The sequence below is a fragment of the Peromyscus californicus genome, unplaced genomic scaffold (genome assembly GCF_007827085.1).
Source record: "Peromyscus californicus insignis strain IS unplaced genomic scaffold, ASM782708v3 Scaffold_21__1_contigs__length_65335640, whole genome shotgun sequence".
NCBI lineage: Eukaryota > Metazoa > Chordata > Mammalia > Rodentia > Cricetidae > Peromyscus > Peromyscus californicus.
In genome coordinates, this window is record NW_026294514.1 from 57,754,760 (window position 1) to 57,772,843 (window position 18,084).

The 18,084-nt window shown below is 48.7% G+C and overlaps 1 protein-coding gene across 23 annotated transcripts in view; it reads right to left on the reverse strand.

Annotated features, from left to right (window-relative positions):
• The window catches only part of Lrrfip1 (LRR binding FLII interacting protein 1), a 134,294-nt gene that overhangs the window by 27,695 nt on the left and 88,515 nt on the right, over nucleotides 1-18,084 (reverse strand). For 11 of the 23 annotated variants that reach the window (XM_052750440.1, XM_052750435.1, XM_052750434.1 and 8 more), the window contains 7 exons: nucleotides 17,615-17,674; nucleotides 15,385-15,465; nucleotides 13,751-13,828; nucleotides 10,945-11,010; nucleotides 9,153-9,230; nucleotides 1,178-1,213; nucleotides 275-400 (listed from right to left, as the gene is read on the reverse strand). In XM_052750440.1, coding sequence (XP_052606400.1) covers nucleotides 275-400; nucleotides 1,178-1,213; nucleotides 9,153-9,230; nucleotides 10,945-11,010; nucleotides 13,751-13,828; nucleotides 15,385-15,465; nucleotides 17,615-17,674 — 525 coding nt within the window. The remainder of the gene's footprint in view (nucleotides 1-274; nucleotides 401-1,177; nucleotides 1,214-9,152; nucleotides 9,231-10,944; nucleotides 11,011-13,750; nucleotides 13,829-15,384; nucleotides 15,466-17,614; nucleotides 17,675-18,084) is intronic. The other 12 variants (XM_052750442.1, XM_052750436.1, XM_052750441.1 and 9 more) reach the window with 5 other exon arrangements.

Genomic DNA, 18,084 nt, shown 5'->3' on the forward strand with positions numbered 1-18,084 from the left:
ACACGTGCTACCACGTGGTGAAAGATGACGTGGCCTATGGAGAGAATACTGATGGCCACAGAGGACACATATTCCTCCCTTCTTGGGTGCAGGCAGGTAAAGCTTCCCACAGAGATGCTGCCTCAGCTGGGCCAGTGTTAGGAAAAAGCCTTGTTTTCAGGCAGACAGAGGAGATGGGATTGATCTCAAACCTCACAAACTGAATCTCTAAATATGAAGACTAATCAGTCTTCCAAGGGGTTCTGTTAAGTCACAAATGAGAACAGTGTCTTACCTTAATTTCCCTAATGGACGCCTCGGTGTCCATGGAGATGGAGGTATCTCCACTTCCTCTCCGCGAGGAAGTCCCACCCAGAGAAGCCAGCGTGGCAGCCGACAAGCTGGGCATGTTACGGGACCCCTGGAATGAGGGAAGATCAAATGTGATTCAGGAAAACCAAAATTACCAACAAGCCGAACATTTCAAAAGTTCTTTTGTGTGTCCTTTTTAGCGTTCACAGATGATTATTTCTCGTGTGTAAGCGTGTGTGTGTGAGATATGTGTATGTGTAGGTAACAATGTGGAGGCCACAGGGGGCTGCCAAATATCCTATCACTCTCCACTGAATTTCCTTAAGATGGGGTCTCTCACTGAGCCAGAAACATACCAGTTTGTCTAGAGTAGATGGCCAGCCACAGTACTGGGGTTACAGGTATATGTGAACACACCCAGCTTTTTATATGTGTGCTGGGGATTTGAACTCAGGTCCTCATGTCTTAACCACTGAGCCATCTCCCCGGCCTCAGTGCATCTTTTCTTGAACTTAGCTTCTATACTGGACCATCTCCCACCGGCTTCTGGCCAGTGTTAAAAAGACTCATTCAGAGATGTTTCATGGAGATTTGGGGTTTGTGTAGTTAGCAGTGAGCTGTTCTCTGTCCCTCAGATTTCAACACTCACGCCAGACCCCTTTGGAGATATGACGTCACGCTGTGTGGCCCTGGACCCCTTTGGAGATATGACGTCATACTATGTGGCCCTGGACCCCTTCGGAGATATGACGTCACACTGTGTGGCCCACTTAGCAGCTCCGTCAGTCACTTACTTTATTAAACACCAAGTCACTGAGTTCAGTGTCACCCAGGACCCTCTAGGTTAATAACTAACCCGAGACAGAGGCTTGCAGAAATCCCTTACCTTCTCAGTGAAGTCTTTGTCTGGTCTTTCTTCGACCTGTGGAAGAAATGGACAACCGTCAAATATTTCAAAGCACTGAACTGGTCATATGAACTCTGGAGTATGATGCTAAAAAGAAAAAGAAAAGGGAAAAAGAAAAAAAAACGAAAACAACAAAATATTAGGTTGTGCTATAATTTAAAAACTAAAAACAACAACAACAAAACCTAAGACTTGGGCTTTCCCATCTTTCCTGTGTGGAAGTCTCTCTGAGGCTTTCCTCTCCTCAGAGCAGCCTATGAGGCTGAGAGCAGGTGTGTACTGGTGCTGAGCCCCAGGGGAGACACCTGGGGTAGAAGGGCGTGTCTTGGGGACCAAGGCTGAAACAGGCGGAAGGACTGTTCCTTTCTTTCTCAACATCTAAAATGAGATCAAGTTTTGCCCCTGGCCCTCTGGGAAGTCACACAGGTTCAGTGCCGGGCCACCATCAGCAACCATGCTTCCTACCTCAGTCCCAAGTGCTGTTTCCCACAGCTTAGGAGTTCTTAACTTTGATACCAAGAGCATTCACCAAAAATGTCAGTGACAAACACACATATCTCAGATTCACAGATCTGAGTGGCATCGGACACTGTGGACACCTGTGCAGGTTTACAATGGATGGTCTCGAAGTCACCACCATGCTCTGAGATCATAGCTCACAGACAATATGAGTAGGAAACGGTCACTAGTCATAAGACATTCACCTCCAATGTCCATTTCTTTTCTGCGTGTGTCGAATCTAACCAGTCTATGGAAAGGACTCAGAGGTCCTGCTGCTCAGACCCCGTGGACCCACTCACTGCCGCCCATTGCTGATGTGCAGGATAATCACCAGATGTTGTATATTTCCAGATGTGTAATTCATACTGGCTTAACTGTACACTGTGGGGTTGCTAAGGCAGGCCCCAATGGAGACAGTTTTATCTCACTGTCTACGGAGTTGGAGAGCCCTGCTCCATTTTCCTTGGGTGTGAAACATTTTCCTCAGGTATGAATGTAAGTGTGTTCATGAACATGTGTGTGCACGTGAAGACCAGAATCTGACATACAGTGTCTTCTTCATCTCCCCACCTTATTGTTTGAGACAGGGTCTCTCACTGAACCTGGGTTTGCTCATTCAGTGGCCGGCCAGCAGCCTAGGGCTCCTCTTGTGTCCACCTCCCCAGCCTGGGATAACCAGCATGAACCGCAGTGCCTGGATTTTTACATGGGTGCTAGGGATCTGAGAACTCAGGTCACCATGGTGAGCTCCTTACTGACAGAGCCACTGCCTCAGCCACTCTGAGTTTCCAGGATGATTTTGGCAGGAAATGTTCATTCTACCTGGGAATAAAAGTATTTCTGAAATCCTGTTCTGATGAACATTTTGGGCAGCTAAAGAGAAGTAAGGTAGCTGGCACCCACTCTCCTGAGGGATCAATTTATTAACTCCCTTGGGCCCAAAGCCTCATTCCTTAGATGAGTTGGTCTGCAGATGAATATTGATAGCCCAAAGGAGAGAGAGGATACACAGGTCCAGCTCTGCAGCGCTGGGGATGGAACCAATGCCTGGTGTATGGCAGGCCACCACTGTACCACCAAGCCCCACCCGGCCCCCAAAGTCCAGATCAGCAGACTCAGGCTTTCACCTGGAAGGCTGCTGGCTTTTCACTCCTTGGTTAAATACTGTTTTCCCCTGTTCGTTGTCAATAAATATTGTATAGAAAAGATGGAGCTCAGATAGCCAAATGATCGCAAAGATCTATGTCCGCAAGCGAAGGGACGTTCACTAGGAACTGGTACATATATTGCTTTTATAATTCACAAAACATCTAACCAGAAAGACAAAAATTCCAAACCATAGCTTGGCCAGGTGCCGTAGTGAATACCTTTAACCCACCCTCCTCCTTCCCCACAACACAGGAGGCAGAGGCAGAGGCAGAGGCAGAGGCAGGTGGATTTCTGTGAGTCTAAAGTCAGCCTGGTATATGGGGTTAGTTCCAGTCCATCTTGAGTTACATGGCCTCAAAAAAATCCAATAAAACACAAAGCATAGTTTGCTTCTTCCATAATTAAAAAAAGTCTCTTCTTTAATATGATGAATGGAGAATATGAAAAATTGGGGAGTGGGCTGAGGCCATGCAGAGAAAAATAAAAAACTGTTCTCTCAATATAGAGACATGAAATGTGCCCTGCAGCACGTGATTTTGTTTTCAAATTGACAAGGTACATCTATAGTCCAGGCTTTTTGAAACAGGCAGCTGCTGGGGCCCCGTGGGATGTGACGAGGGCCCACAGAGCTGCTGTTCCCACTGACTCCACTAGATGGCAGCCTGTCCAGGTCTGCCTCTGGTCAGGTCTGCCTCAGGTCGTCGGCCCAGAAAGGTGCCAACAGACAGCTGCACCCTTTTCACAAAGCCTCTGACACGAAGGGACACAGTCACAGAGTAACACCAGGCGGTATCCTTCACTCCGATAGAGAACGTGCCACCGTCCCTCTGGAAATAATCTACAAGGAGACAATACACATCCATGGCTGCGGCATGACCCGCTGTGAAGGTTGCCATGGAGACAAGGCCACTAGAGGTGGACACGGAAGAGTGGAACTCAAAGACTGTTGTTATTGGACACAGCAGGCACATGGACAAGCCCCTAGACCTACCAACACTGGCCTTCCCTTCATGGAAAGGGCAAGGGTACCAGGAATCTTGCGACCCACTGAGATTTTGTTTTTTTGTTTTTTAAATCTCTATTCTCCAGCACTCAGTATTTCAGATTAATGTCACACTAACAGAATTCTAAATGATACATGCTAGTCTTTTATAATTACCACTGACTGTATTCAAAGCCATCTTCCAAAATCTACTGGAGCCAGGGGTGGCGGCACATGCCTGTAATTCTGGTACTTGAGAGGCTGAGGCAGGAGGATTGCCATGAGTTTGAGGCCAGGCTGGGCTACAGGGTAAGAACTTGTCTCAATTTTAAGTTTTTTTTCCTCCTGAAAAAAGTCCCCTCTCAGAAATGTCTGTGGGAGAATAGGTCATGGCAGCTCCTCCTTCCCTTCCAAAAGCAGGTCCTTTAGGAGGACATTGGATGTGAGTCCCACCCACGCCACCTCAGCAGGTTTCTTAGGAAGAGCACATGCTGAGGTTTTAAACACCCATTGCACGTCACCGTCCCTCCGCTGGCCCATTCGAAGATAAAGAGACCCAAGCAAGATCTGGCCCAAGAGAGAACCCAGAGAACTCACGGTCCCAACTCCCAGACAGGCCACATCAGACACTGGAACGCCAACAGGGTCCCTGAAGCAATGTCACTGCTACCACATTTGTAAAACAAGTGACACGGCCAACAGCACTCAGGGACACCCACTTAAGGGCCGCGTCCCCTCCAGTGTCGTGACAGTGGCGCTTCCCATCAGGGTGGGAATTTTTGGTTTTGTTACTTATTATTTATTCAGGGTGTACGTGCATGCCATGACATATGTGGAGAAGTCAGGGGACAACTTGTAGGACTCGGGTCTCTCCTTCTATGTGTGTCTTTGGGATCAAACTCACATCATCAGGCCTGGCATCAAACGCCTTCAGCCACTAAGCCACCTCCCTGGCCTAATCGTATTTTTGAGACAGAGTTTATGTAGCTGAGAGTAGCCTGGGATTCACTATGTTAAAATCGTGATGCACCTTTTTCAGCCTCTCTAGTACTGGGAGTACAGTCACGTGTCACCACGCTTGGTGAATCGTTGGTTTTAAATCTACTCCTGTACCCATAGATTCGGGCTTGCTCTCCACCTGGCTCCTGCCTCGCCTCACATCAGGTGAGTCACAAGGGTCTTTGTTTTCGAATGCAAATAGGCAAACAGCTGTGCTCAGCACTTTTCTATGAATACAGGGGACAACAGGAGCCCTGGCTGCATTCAAGACATTCCTGCAGGATGTTGCAGAACCATGGAGGCTCTCCTGGATTCCAGTGGGCTGTGAGACTTAGTCCAGGGAGATGCCCTAGATGTCACCTGGCTCTGCTTGAGTGTGGTTTAAGCCTAGATCTTCAACTCCAGATCCCACCTTTTTCTAAACACCTGCCTTCACAGCTGTTCAGCCGATGTTTATGTTATTTATTTGATGAACATCTTCTTCTGGCCCAGTCTGTGTATCTCATGAAGGGCAAGGGCAGGTAGGTCTATATTGCCTAACACTGTAGACTCATGACCAGAATATTCTAGGTGCTTAATTAACACTGGGTGAACTACAACCTCTTCAAGGAGAAGATTCTGGGCATAAAGGAGAGAAAGAAAACACAGTTCAGTGTGTGTGTGTGTGTGTGTGTGTGTGTGTGTGTGTGTGTGTGTGTGTCCTACTTTTTTCTTTCTGTGGTTTTTCAACCAAAAGCAACTTGGAGAGGAAGTGTTTTCTTTGGCTCACACTCTCCAAGACACAGTCTATCATTGAGGGAAGTCCAGGTGGGAACCCAGAGGTAGGCACCATGTCTAGCTTTCTTATAAAACCCAGGACTGTCTAGGAATGGTACTGCCCACAGTGGGCTGGGCCCTCCTACGGCAGTTAAGAGAATTCCCTTATGGGCGTGTCCACAGGCCCACACGATAAAGACCACTGCTCACCTTTTCAGGTGATTCAGGCTGTGTTAACAGTTAACACTAATTAGGACTGGTGATGGACAGGTGGAATGGATGTGGGGGATGGGGGCTGTGGGAGTGAAGAGAAGGGGGTGGGGAGTGGTGTTAGAATGAGGGGGAACACGGCCATCTGCCCCCTGCATTGGGACTGATGCCTCCTGGCTTTCCCAAGAATTGTATGGTTGGGAACCCCAAGCTTTTGGCCTTGACCCTTGCAATAGTCTATAGATGTGGAGGCACGTTCATGTTCTTAAAGGGGAATGGACGACCACTTCCTTTGTTCTGGTGGCTTCTGCTCTTAGGTGGCACCACCCTGCCCCCAACCTGTAGTACCGCCTCGCTTCCCGTCTGACAGATGTGAGATGCAGAGCCTTGAGTGCCGCAGCTGACTTCTGTATTTTCTTCTCACCCCTGGTGAAGTACTAGGTCAGGGGTATTTTCCAAGAACCAATATGGACACTAACAACTGTGTCGTAATGTGGCTGAGGCAGCAAGAGCCAAGCAGGGGCAAATTACGCCTTCAGGGGGCTGTTCCTTCCAGCTTTAGCTCAAGGCGTTTATATGTCTGCCTACACGTCTCGAGCCAGGAGTGGGAGCTGTGGCATGTGAACCCCGTCTTATAACTCCTGCCTTGCTGTCCATCCTCCTCTGTGTGCCTCCCACAGAGGCCAGAGGGAGGGTCACTGTAGTCCTTGTTTGTCCCAAGGGCAGAGGGTGTCAAACCCAGCATCCTGGTGCCTAAAGAGGCATAAAGAACACTATGCTTTTCTGTGTCCTGGGGCTATTACTCCACGGGAGGGTGGGTGTGTGATTTGGGCTGGCTGTCAAGAGAAAGTGTCTGTGAATGAGTACAGACTTGCTGATGGGAAGAAGCCCAGAAGTTTGTGTTTGGACTTGTGGATCTTCCTGCCTGAGAGGGAGGAGGAGGGTCAGGGCCAGGGCTCTGGGAGAGGGACCTGGCAAAGGCCAGTGACCCTCCCACTGACAGAAGAATCTCCTGGGGCTACCCTACATTTAGAGGTATCGCTGCACCTGAGAACCACACCTGAGAACCACACATAGGTTCCTTGGTCAGTGGACCTGGCTGATGTGAGGTGACAGGATGAGTCGAAAGGCTAGTCTATGTTCCACCCATCTTTGCTCTGACCTTTGCTCACTAAATGAGACAACGGAAAACAATGATCGATGGACCTTTGGGGCAATGACCAGGTTACTAGAGGAGGAAAAAATGTCTACTGATGATCTCTGCAATGGACTTAGCGGGGGGGGGGGGGGGGTGCCCACACCCCAAAGAGATCACTTCCTTTGGCTCACAGGCTACACAGATGTACAATGCACCTCTGTGGAAAAATAACAACCAAACTTGTTTCATGTATGTAAACTTTCCAAAGATCTAGAAAGCACACACACACACACACACACACACACACACACACAGCACAAAGGGATCTGCATCCGACTTCAGTCTTTCCAATCACAGTAACCATGAATTCTGTCATACTATGACTTCATCGTTATACTAAAATAAATCCAAGGGCCATGCCTGGTGATGACAAATAATCCTGCTTTGCCACCCCGGGCTGAAGTTGCTCAGGCAGCCGGAGTGGGGGAATGGTATGGGGGTTGTTGGGAATCTTTGAAAGTAAAAGCTGCAGATTTCTTCTCTTGGTTGCAAACTCTCCACTTACTCCTCAAGGGCACACTCGATTATTATGCACAAGGAAGAGGATTCTACACTAACTCGCCATGGAAAATATTTTGTTCCTAGTAATTTGAAGGCTCCTCATGGATTAGTTTGTATGTGTTATACCACCACAGAGCTCACGACAGCCATTCCAATTTAAAGGACAGACACATAATGGGATGGGGGAGGGGCACCAGGCCACTGAACTGACTCGGTGGAGAGGCTCATAGCTGCAAGGGATCCCACTGGCTCCTCCAGGGGAAGCTGCTTCTGGTAGGAAACCCCACAGTGAACCCATCTGTGTAAGTGGTGTGTCTTGGCTCCCCTGCGTTCTGTGATGGCAGGGACCAATCCTGGGCAACACAGGGTTGGAGAACTGAGTCCCAAACTGTATTTATGTCTGGGAGTTTTCATGTAAGCTGATCAAAAGAGATTGGCCTGGACTGTTTGCACTTTCCACCCACAACTTTCCAAGTGTGGGCCTCCACCCACACCTCTTGCTACAGCCTGGGCTTGTCTCCCCACTCCAGCCAAAACTGTCCAGTCAGGTGTGGTGCTATCTATACACCTGAAACCCCAGCACTTGGGATGTGGAGGCAAGAGGATTAGGAGTTATCTTCAACTACATAGTGAGTTCAAGGCCATCTGGGGCTATGAGACACAAACAGGGGACTGGGGGATAGCTCAGTTGGTAAAGTACTTGCTCTGTAGGCTTGATGAGGACCTGAGGTTGATCCCTAGCATCCATGTTTAAACAAACAAACAAACAAACAAAAAGCCGGCCTGGTGGTGTGCACCTGTGATCCTAGCACTGAGGCAGGAGGATTCTGGGTGTTTGCTGACTAGCCAGCTCAGTCAAAGCAGCAAAAACCAGTGAGAGACTCTGTCTCATAATATTTAGGCAAACAGCAATAGAGGAAGTCAGCAGATATTACCCTTCCCCCCACACACAAACAAAATAAAACAATTTCTTGTTTAGATAATGATAAAGTAGCCTCAAAGGCAGCCACCGATTGATTGGGGGAAACCGTCAAACTGTGTAGGACCTGATGTCGGGGCCTTGGCTCCTCCCGCCATGTCTGGCATGTGGTGAGCCACAAATAGGAGAGCAGGGCCCTAGTGACAGCGTCTATGCAGTTTTTGAACAGATGTGACAACAGGTGACCTAAGAAGAACTGAGAGTGGAGAGGCATTTACAGGCCCATACTTTACTTTAAAACTCGTCTGGTAACCGGCACGGTTTAAAGGCGATGTTAAGTCAAGTCCTTGCGATTTTAAATTGTAAAATACAGCCCATCCACACACGTGGCTACAGTTTTCACCCCCAGAATGGACTTTTCCCTCTCAAGTCTCATTTCTAAGCACCGCTAATAACTTCTCTTCTGTTATGGACCTTCAGAAGTTGAGCAGTGTACCCCTGACACAACCCAACAGCGTCTTCAAAACTCAAAACCATTTCCCAATCCCATTTTTACTAAAACCTGAAATAAAGTGAGCAGCTTCAAGCTTCACCCCACATTGGCTTTCAAAGACAGGGGCCATTTCTAAGGGACAGAAAGGTGAAGGACAAGGGGTGGGAGGTCAGGGAAAAAGGACAGGGAGGCAGAGGAGAAGGAGGAAGGAAGCTGAAGGGTGGCAGGGCCAGGAAGCAGACTTACCACAGGGCTGGCCCGCGCGGAGCTGGCCCTAGAGGAGGCCCGGGAGCTGGAGTTGAGGTGGCCGCTGTACTCTGAGGGCTACGATGGAGCCGCCACAGGATGCAGAGATAGAAACAAAGGAACAGGGTCAGCAAAGAGACAAGGAGAAGGAAAGCCTCCAAGATTGTGCTTCAGTTAGTGTGGAGGTTAGCCACACTCACACACAGCGGAGAGGAAAGACGGGTTAGGGTTAGGGAGCAAACAGGGCTCAGAAAAGGAGTCTGCATCTGCCACAGCATCAGGTAAACATCTACCAGGGATAAAATACAACTGCATTTCCCACAGGGTGCAGCTGCAGGAGAACACCAGGCATCGTTCAACTTCTGTGTGCATCCCGTCTCCTGCGCTCATCTCCTGGGTCTGTGGTGGCAGTTCGTGAGACCCTGTGTATCCCAGCTCAGAAACTAGTAGGAGGAGGGCTGGCATTTCTGAAGGGGAAGTTTGGCTTTTCTGCCACCTTTCCAGGTAGAAACTGGAGGACCTATCTTCTGGGTGTGCCTGTCTAGTTGTCTGTTCAAGCTTTCTAACTCCTGATGAAGGAAAATGACAGCCCCTGCCTGGGCTGTAGCCTCTAAACTTTGGTTTGTATTCAGCCGCCTGCCCTGGGGAAAATGCTAGACGGACCTCTGGGCTGAGAGCCTTCCAAGCGTCATCGCCACTGAAAACTGTAAGGACTCTGGATCTTCAGGGGTGCTATGATGCCATCTAAAGTATCGTTTCTGTCTTCCCACCAGAGAGCCGGCCCCAGTGAGCAGATAAGGCCTGGCACACTTCAGAAACACTTGCTGAATGAAAGAAGAAATGACTCCAGCTCTTCGCTAGCAATGGTCGGAGGGACTGTGCCTCATGCTGCTTCCCGCCCAGTCCCAGGCTCCTGGGTCAGAACACTTCTCAGACCAGCTGGCCTGACTTGACCCTCCTGAAAATCAGCAGCTATATCACGTTTCCCAGGCCCCATGTGACATCTCATGTCCAGAAGTCACTGAGGGTTAAACAAAAGCACCAGGTGTTTTTAAGGGCTGTGGCCAGCATGGTCAGGCCCGCGGAGGCATTCCAACTCCATTTCTTCCCTGGATAAAGACATGTTTACACTCAGGTGTGGGGCATCCAGAGACATAAGGACCATGTCATATTGCTTAAGGACCCTTACTCAGAGCAGTTCTCCGACCAGCTGGACTGCCTTGACCCTTTGGAAGAGAAGCATTCACGTCATCAGGTCGCAAGTGTCACCTGTGCCTGGGAGTCAAGTGGCCCATGGGCAGCTAATTAAGTCAGAAGGCTCTGAGTTTGAATCACAGGATCCTTTGCTCAGGTGGGTGGAAACTCCTTCCAGAGGGTCAAGACTGGGTTGCTACACACAACTAGGAGCCATCTCAGGGTCATCAGGGGACAGTGGCAAGTCCTGCAAAGTGGGACCAGCGTCGTCATAGCAACCCTGGGGGTCTGTCCAACTCCCCCCACCCCTTCTCCTTTCTCAAGTTCGGAAATTCATTACTTGTTCCGTTAGTCGGGAGTTGCAGGGACTGAAGCAGACGAAACCCAACTAAGGCGAGTCTCTGACCTCAGTACGAACTGATGAGTGAGGACATGAAATTAACAAGCAAAGATTTCCTGATTCCATCATCCATGACCTTTATCACAAAGGAAAACACAGACAACGTTTCCTCCTGTGACATCAGTCACCATCCAGCAAACACCCCTGGGTCATGCAGCACACAGTGAGGCATGATGGGAAACATGAAAAGCGCCTTACAGCTCGGGAACCACAGGCGCTTCCCCTCCGAGCCCCATAGAGGCTACTCTCATCCAGCATGGACGCCTGCGACAAGAACAGACTGTCAGGGCAGGAAACGCACTCTTTTTTAAAGGACCACACAGAAAACACTGAAAGGTAAGGTTAGGAAGAGTGACATGTGCCAGGGAGAGGTTCTGGAAAACACCATGCAGGCTCCACATCACCCTCTTCAGCTCTTCAGAGAGCCACAGAGAACAAAAAGGTGCAGAAGTCAAAAGAGAGACGTTTAAGTTGCTGTCAGTTGGCATGCATTTTCACGAAAGCATTGGAGACTGTTATTCTGAAAAATATCCCACATGAGAATTGCCAATCAAGATTGAAAATTGGCAAGCAACTCAAACATCCTGAAGTTCGTCAAAGCATCCTCATACGCCCTGTTTACACAATTATTCTTGTGTGAAGTGGTTTTGGAATGAAACATTACGGTAATTTTCATTTTGATGCTGGATATTTTATATCTCTTCTGAAGCTGCTACACAGAAAACAGTATTTGATTACCTTGAAAACTGTATGCAATTAATCATAGAGAAAGATGTTTACAAGAACTCAGCCAGTAATGTCAAACTCTGTCCCATTTAAAGACACCTGAATTTTCCTTATTCCTCTTCGGAGAATACTGGCTAGGTTAGCCAGGTATACGTACGTACCTAACCCTGAGTGTGCAATGTGGTGGAAATTCACAGTTATCAATACAGTAACTTTGAAAACCTAGTTTACTGCAGAATGTAAGAACCTACATTTAAAACGGGAAATTTCCAAAATTATATAGTCATATGGAAATTTCCAGAGTACTATGGCAATGTGGCTCAGAGTCAGTTACGGCTGTCAGCACACCCAGGAGCCATCTGTCTTTCTGCCAACAGGTAAATGTTGTCACTGTTCCTTCCTAACGACCTTAAACAAGTCTTCCGAGAGATGGAACAGGGCGACAGCTGTTGTCAGGCGTCAGGGAAGAGAAAGCGCGGATCTGACTAAAGGGAACCGGCGGAGACCACAGAGCGTGGGTAAGCTGTGAGCCAAGTGCCGCTTCCCCGGCAGGGCAGGAAACGGGGTTCAGGGCGGCAGAGCATGTGCAACAGGCAGAGGGGAGCATGCACGGCAGGGTGGGGAGCACACGCACCCGGAAACTCCCCGCAGGCCGGGGGGCAGCATTGCACAGAAAGGCGGACTGTGGGAGGAAAGCAAAGGGCAGGCTTTAGACCTTGGGAAAAGAGCGCGGGACAGCAGCATTAAGGCAGCCACGCCATGCCATCTGCCTCTGGTAACTAAGTAACTATAATACAATGGTTAGAAGAAAAAGCCAAAGCTAAGGGATTGTGTTTTCAGGGGACTGGACATATGGAAATCCAAAATTTACAGGAGAGATAAATGATACAATTTCTAACTTTAAAACCACAAACTCCCTCAGCATCTCTGGAATGGGGCTATTATTTTTCAGTCATTCCTTTTGAGGTGTTGCTGGAAGAAGACCTGAAGGGAAGCCAATAGATGGACATAGTCCCCGGGCCAGGTTCAAGGCCACGCAGGCCTCTCATAGCTCAACCTCGTATCTAGGGTTCAGCATTCCTGGGTTCAACCAACCAAGGATCAAAAATATCTGAAAAAAACAAAACAAAAAACCCAACGTGCACTGAACATGGACAGATTCTGCCTGCATCATTCTCTGAACACAGCGCACCAACCATTCCACAACATTTACATATTAGACACCATGAGTAAGCTGGAGATGACTTAAAGTTCATAGGCAGATGTGCGGACACGATGTAAATGCCACATCACTTTATGTGAGGGGCTTGAGTCCCTTTGGATTCTGACATCAAGGAGGACCTTGAACCATCCCCTCGGGTACAGAAAACTACAGAGAGAATAAATATATCAGGGTACGACTGCTTCTGTCAGGGTCACAGCAGCAGTCAAGATACAAAAGGGGGTGTAAGGGAGCTGGCTGCTCAGGGCTGGCATTTCCAGAAGCCCAAGGGGACGCATACTTAGAATACAGAGTAGCACACAGAGCTCTGGGGGGTCGTGCTGGGATGCAGAGGCAGCTCTCTGAGGTACAGGACCTAGCTACAGAGATGGGTCAGGACTTGGTACACACCCGAGGCACAGGGCACAGGAGAGTACAGGGAAAGATGCAGGGCCAAGGGACAGACCTTCCAGCAGCTGAAACTGCCCACAAAGGCGACAGCCAACCTCCAAAAGAGCATGTGCACTGGGATTTCTAACGTGGCGCCCTTATGCTGCAACAGAACTTGCCAGCCCAGAGCAACAAAGGCCCATTTTGGCTGGCCCTGAACCTCGTTCTTGTGAAAACAGGAAAGAGGGAGCGTCAAAGAAATGCTCAGTTCTGTCCACTTCTCCAAGATGCAGGAGGCAATGTGCACAGAGACCTTGTAGGCTGCTTCCTGGACACGTTTACAAAAGAAAAAAAAAACATTTTTTTAAAGCAAATTGGAACTCCAAATGGGGGAACAATTGCTGGAAACGGAGAAACCCAAGAGGCCAATTTTTCTGAACTTGAGGGTTGTTTTGTTTTGTTTTTGAGTATACATTTCACAGAACCCTCCTTCCCCTAAAGTCTCCTTTTCCATATTAGGCCCTAAATTACATTTTTAGGAGATTGAGGAAAGTCTCAGCAAGCTAGCCAAGCCATTCCAAACAGCCCTGAGCCTGGCCTTGTTGACCACACACTGAAGAGGCTGAGGTGTCCTCTAAGGGCACCAGCCACAAAGCGCTTTGCAGAGGAAAGGGCAGAGGAACAGACCCGGGTTCCATTCTGGGTAGACAGGGGCTTGGAAGCAAGGCCACTGCTGGGAAGGCTGAGGTCGGAGCAAAAGTGTCCCTGCAATGAAAGAAAACAGTCAAGTCGGGTCAGGTGGGTGGGGAGGTGTGAAATCACTCCATCTCACGGGTGGATTAGGGCTGGAGACACACGGAAAACAGCCTGACACTATCACAGCATCAGCACGCATTCGCTGGGCAGGAGGGAAAGAGAGTTAGGGGAACATTAGTGGACAGAACCAGAATGACCCCATCAGACTGACTTAGGACTTTCAGTCAGTGCGTGTGTGCACGACACACACACACACACACACACACACACACACACACACACACACACACACACACACACGGGGAGGGGATTGATTTTAACCAACAACAAGATCTAGTGGTTTTAGTCTTTGTAATTGGACTTCTAAATTTACAGGGACCCCAGCTTCTGCTTAGGAATAGCTATTTCACTGGGGATGGTCTCTGGTCTCACCCCTCTGGTTGGACATTACATTATAAGAATGAATCAGGCAGGCACACTGGCAGGCCGAGTATCAGGATCCCAAGATCCAGTCTGGAGATCGTTGTTTTATGTCTGAAGGGGCCAGCTCTAATTCTGACCTTTAACTCTTAGGGTGCAGATTCCTTCTGTTAAATTTAGAGTTGAGTTGGACATGGGCTCTGTTTCAGCTGGGTATTGCCTTTAATTCATTAGGGACTTTCGTCTCCTCTTTACTTTTTTAATTTAATAAGATTTATTTTATGTGTTTGAGGGTTTTGCATGAATATATGAAAGTGCCTGGTCTATGTGGAGGCTAGATGAAGGCACTGGATACTCTGAAATAGGAGTTACAGATGGCTGGGAGCCGCCATGTGGGTCCTGGGAACCGAACCCAGGTCCCCTGCAAGAGCAGCCAGTGCTCTTAACCACTGAGCCATCTCCCCAGCGCCTTCTCTTTGTTCTTTAAGGTTTACACCCGTTCTGACGACAGTGCTGGGGAAAGAAGTCTCACTTTCATCCCATTGACTGTGATACTGGGACCCAGCGGTAAAGACTCAGGAGTACCCATCCTGCGGCTTATGTGGGCCCACTCAGTTCTCCACCTACCCAAACTGGTTCCTTGGCTCGGTTAGTAGATGAACCTTAACTAGGATATGCCAGCCCCAGCTGGTAGGACTCTTCAATAAACAGAAATCACCTGCCCAGGTCAATGCACATGAGTGTACACAGATAGCTGGACTGGACTGGATTTTCATGCCAAGGCCACACCATCCCTGACAAAGTACCACGAAGTGTGTAGCGCCTAGAGAGTATCATTGTTTTCAGAAAGAAGGTGAGAAGATCCAGGCTTTTAATTTTTCCCCCTTTGGATCAGACAATATACACAAGCATGCCATTGGTTCACTCACGGTAGTTGGCTGCATGTGACAATTTATGTTAAACACAGGACAGTGGTGAGTCTGAATGAAGTAGCACATGTTAATTACTCCTCACAGAACATCCATTCCAAGTGGAAACTTGTAAAATAGGCTGGGGGAGAAGAAGGGATCCCACACACAAGGGTGCATGCTACAAAACCTGCAGTTTCTGTAGAGAGGATGGGAAAGATTTAAATGGGAACCAACCAACTTCTCCTCCCTGGAGGACGACAAAGCGGAGAATCTGCCATCGCCGCCGCCGCCGCCGCCGCCACTGTAGCTGGAATTCTGAGCACCAGAGAAGGAGAGTTTGTGAGTGGTGAGTGCTTCCTTTTCCTGCCCATTCACAAGACAAGCACAGGCACACCAGTGCTGGGACCCGGGAACCCTGGTTCACCTGAAGAATTTGCAGCATAAATTCCTAGCAAGTGAGTCTAGATGTCTTAGATGTGAGCCTTCTGAGTCTCAGGGCTTACACATCTCAGACTTAAATGTGAGCCTTTCACGTCTCAGAGCTAGATGGCTTAGATGTGAGCCTTTCACATCTCAGAGCTAGATGGCTTAGATGTGAGCCTTTCACAGAGTCTCAGAGCTCTGCCCCCATGAAGCTGAGTGCTCTATTATTAGCCAGTTGCTTACTGACTCAACTCTCCTCTTTGCATATCTCCTTAGGTAATTAAAATTCTTTCTATTGCAATAACTTCAGCCTTTCTCCAGCCTAGCCCAGCCCCTAGATGCAGAGAGGCACGGGGAGGCTGAGAACCAGCTTCCACCTCTGCAATGGAGGCACCTGGCGTCGAGCATGCGCTGGCATCGCGCATGCACTGTACAGCATCAGGTCAAAGAGACTGTGGGAGAGGTGACATCGCACAGGAGGTAACATGACACACAGAGGCACGGATCAAGTCACTAAGCTGGGAGGAGACGGACATTCCCAAGCTCTTATCAGACAGGGCTCTGGTTCATTTACACCTGCGAAGCTCCTCTATCCTGTCTACTCTTTCCTCCAGAGTGCCCCACATGTGACTTAGATGAAGGTTATTTTGTTCTTCAGTCATGTGACTCTCCCTGGCTACTTGCTAGACCGATTTTACATCCAGTTTCACTCCGTGAGCCGTTTTAGAATCAGTATTTGACTTGCAGAGGCATTGCCGAAACCCTAACTAAATCATAAAGGGCATTTGTACTGGACATAGGTATGGCGCAGCCTGATGTCACAGATGGGTTGATGAGTTCACATCACATGTGTAGAGAGAAGTGTTAACACTGAAGGAAGTTGGCTCTAAGAACTCCCAAACAACTTTAGTTATAGCAAAACCGGGGGGGGGGGGGCACAGCCAGTCAACATTGGGAAACATTGCCGCTCTTATCACTTATGCTGGTGGCCAGCTCTGCAGGCTCGCTGGGCACAGTTGGCTGACACCACTGAAGGGCATGCACAGGGCAGTGACTGTCCCTGGAGTGCCGAGCGGCCTTAAAGACTCAGCAGGTGTCAGTGTGAAGGCGACAGAAGACCTCAACTAGGAGGTCTCTGAAGTCTGGAGCTAGCCAAGCTTGAGAGGGGTCACAGAAAAAGCACAGGTAACTCTCAACAGGTCTGAGAAGGCTCAAGCAACCTGTTCGGCCAGTTTGGGAAAGCCGAAACTGTTGGCTCAGTGTGTGTGTGTGTGTGTGTGTGTTCTGAAGCCTGGAAAAATGGAATTGAAGTGACTAAATGCTATCTTAATATAATTAAAATAGATTAAATTTTACACAAGAAACTTATTACCAGGAGGGGGAAAATGACATTAAGGACAGGAAGGTATTAGGTCGTTTAACTCAAGATTAATCTATTTGGATCACGAGGCTTAATTAATATGTGTCCAATTTAACCTTCTGAGATGTCCAACAGCTACAGCCTTGACAGACCCCAGACCTTGCCCAGGCTCTGGCCCTCTCTGTCTCTTGTGTACTGCTCTGGCTTCTTCGCTAGCATGCCTGCCTCTCACCCTCAACACGAGCACTGAAGACGGCAGAATTCTGCCCTCTTCCCTTCCCTCTCCTCGTCAGAGAAGTGCAGGCTCTCACACGCGCATCTTTAAGATAAAGATTAACATGGCCGGCTTGAAATGCGGAGAATTGAAAATGGTGGGCTTCCATCCATGTGAGCCGACTCACCCACAGACACACACGTGAGGGCAATAAACAGTGGACAAGCTAATTCTGCTCTCTGGGTATTTTTAGGAATGCTTATCAGCCTTTTAGCTTAACATCTAGAATCCGAATCATGCTAAGAATGCTTGAATACTAACATTCTGAGAATGTTAGAGTGTGTTATTGGGGGGTGGGGGAGCCAGGGTAATACAAAAAGAGCAAAGTAACTAAATTGAGCAATATAATTTAGACACGTTGAAGCAGCATCCCGAGAGCACGTGCCATGCATGGTTGCTGTACTAACCCTGCCAGATCTTCTACTTAGGGACTGGGATCCGCAATAGTCTCCATCATAACCGTTAGTCTGTTTCAACAAAGAGAGAAGAGGTCACATCAGTGTAAAGAACAGCACAGGTAGAAACCAGAGAGCCACAGTTATCCACGAATACACTGAGCCTTCTCTGCAGCCAAGAGAAGCAGAAAGCCTGGCCACCCCCAAACTGCCAGCATGCTCCTACCCCACTTCAACTCAGAAAAAGCCTGTCAAACATGGCACCACTGGCATTCCCTCCTGTGAGTGAGGCACATGGCCTGACGTAGCTGTTTTTCTGGGCAGTTTTTATGGTGCACACGTACGCGTGTGTGTGTGTGTGTGTGTGTGTGTGTGTGTGTGTGTGTGTGTGTGTGTAATCTTGTGTCCAATCTTAGGATTACTGCTGTGGAAACTCTAGATTTCAAGAAGGCTGAACGCCAGGCCAGAGGGTAGTGACCCCC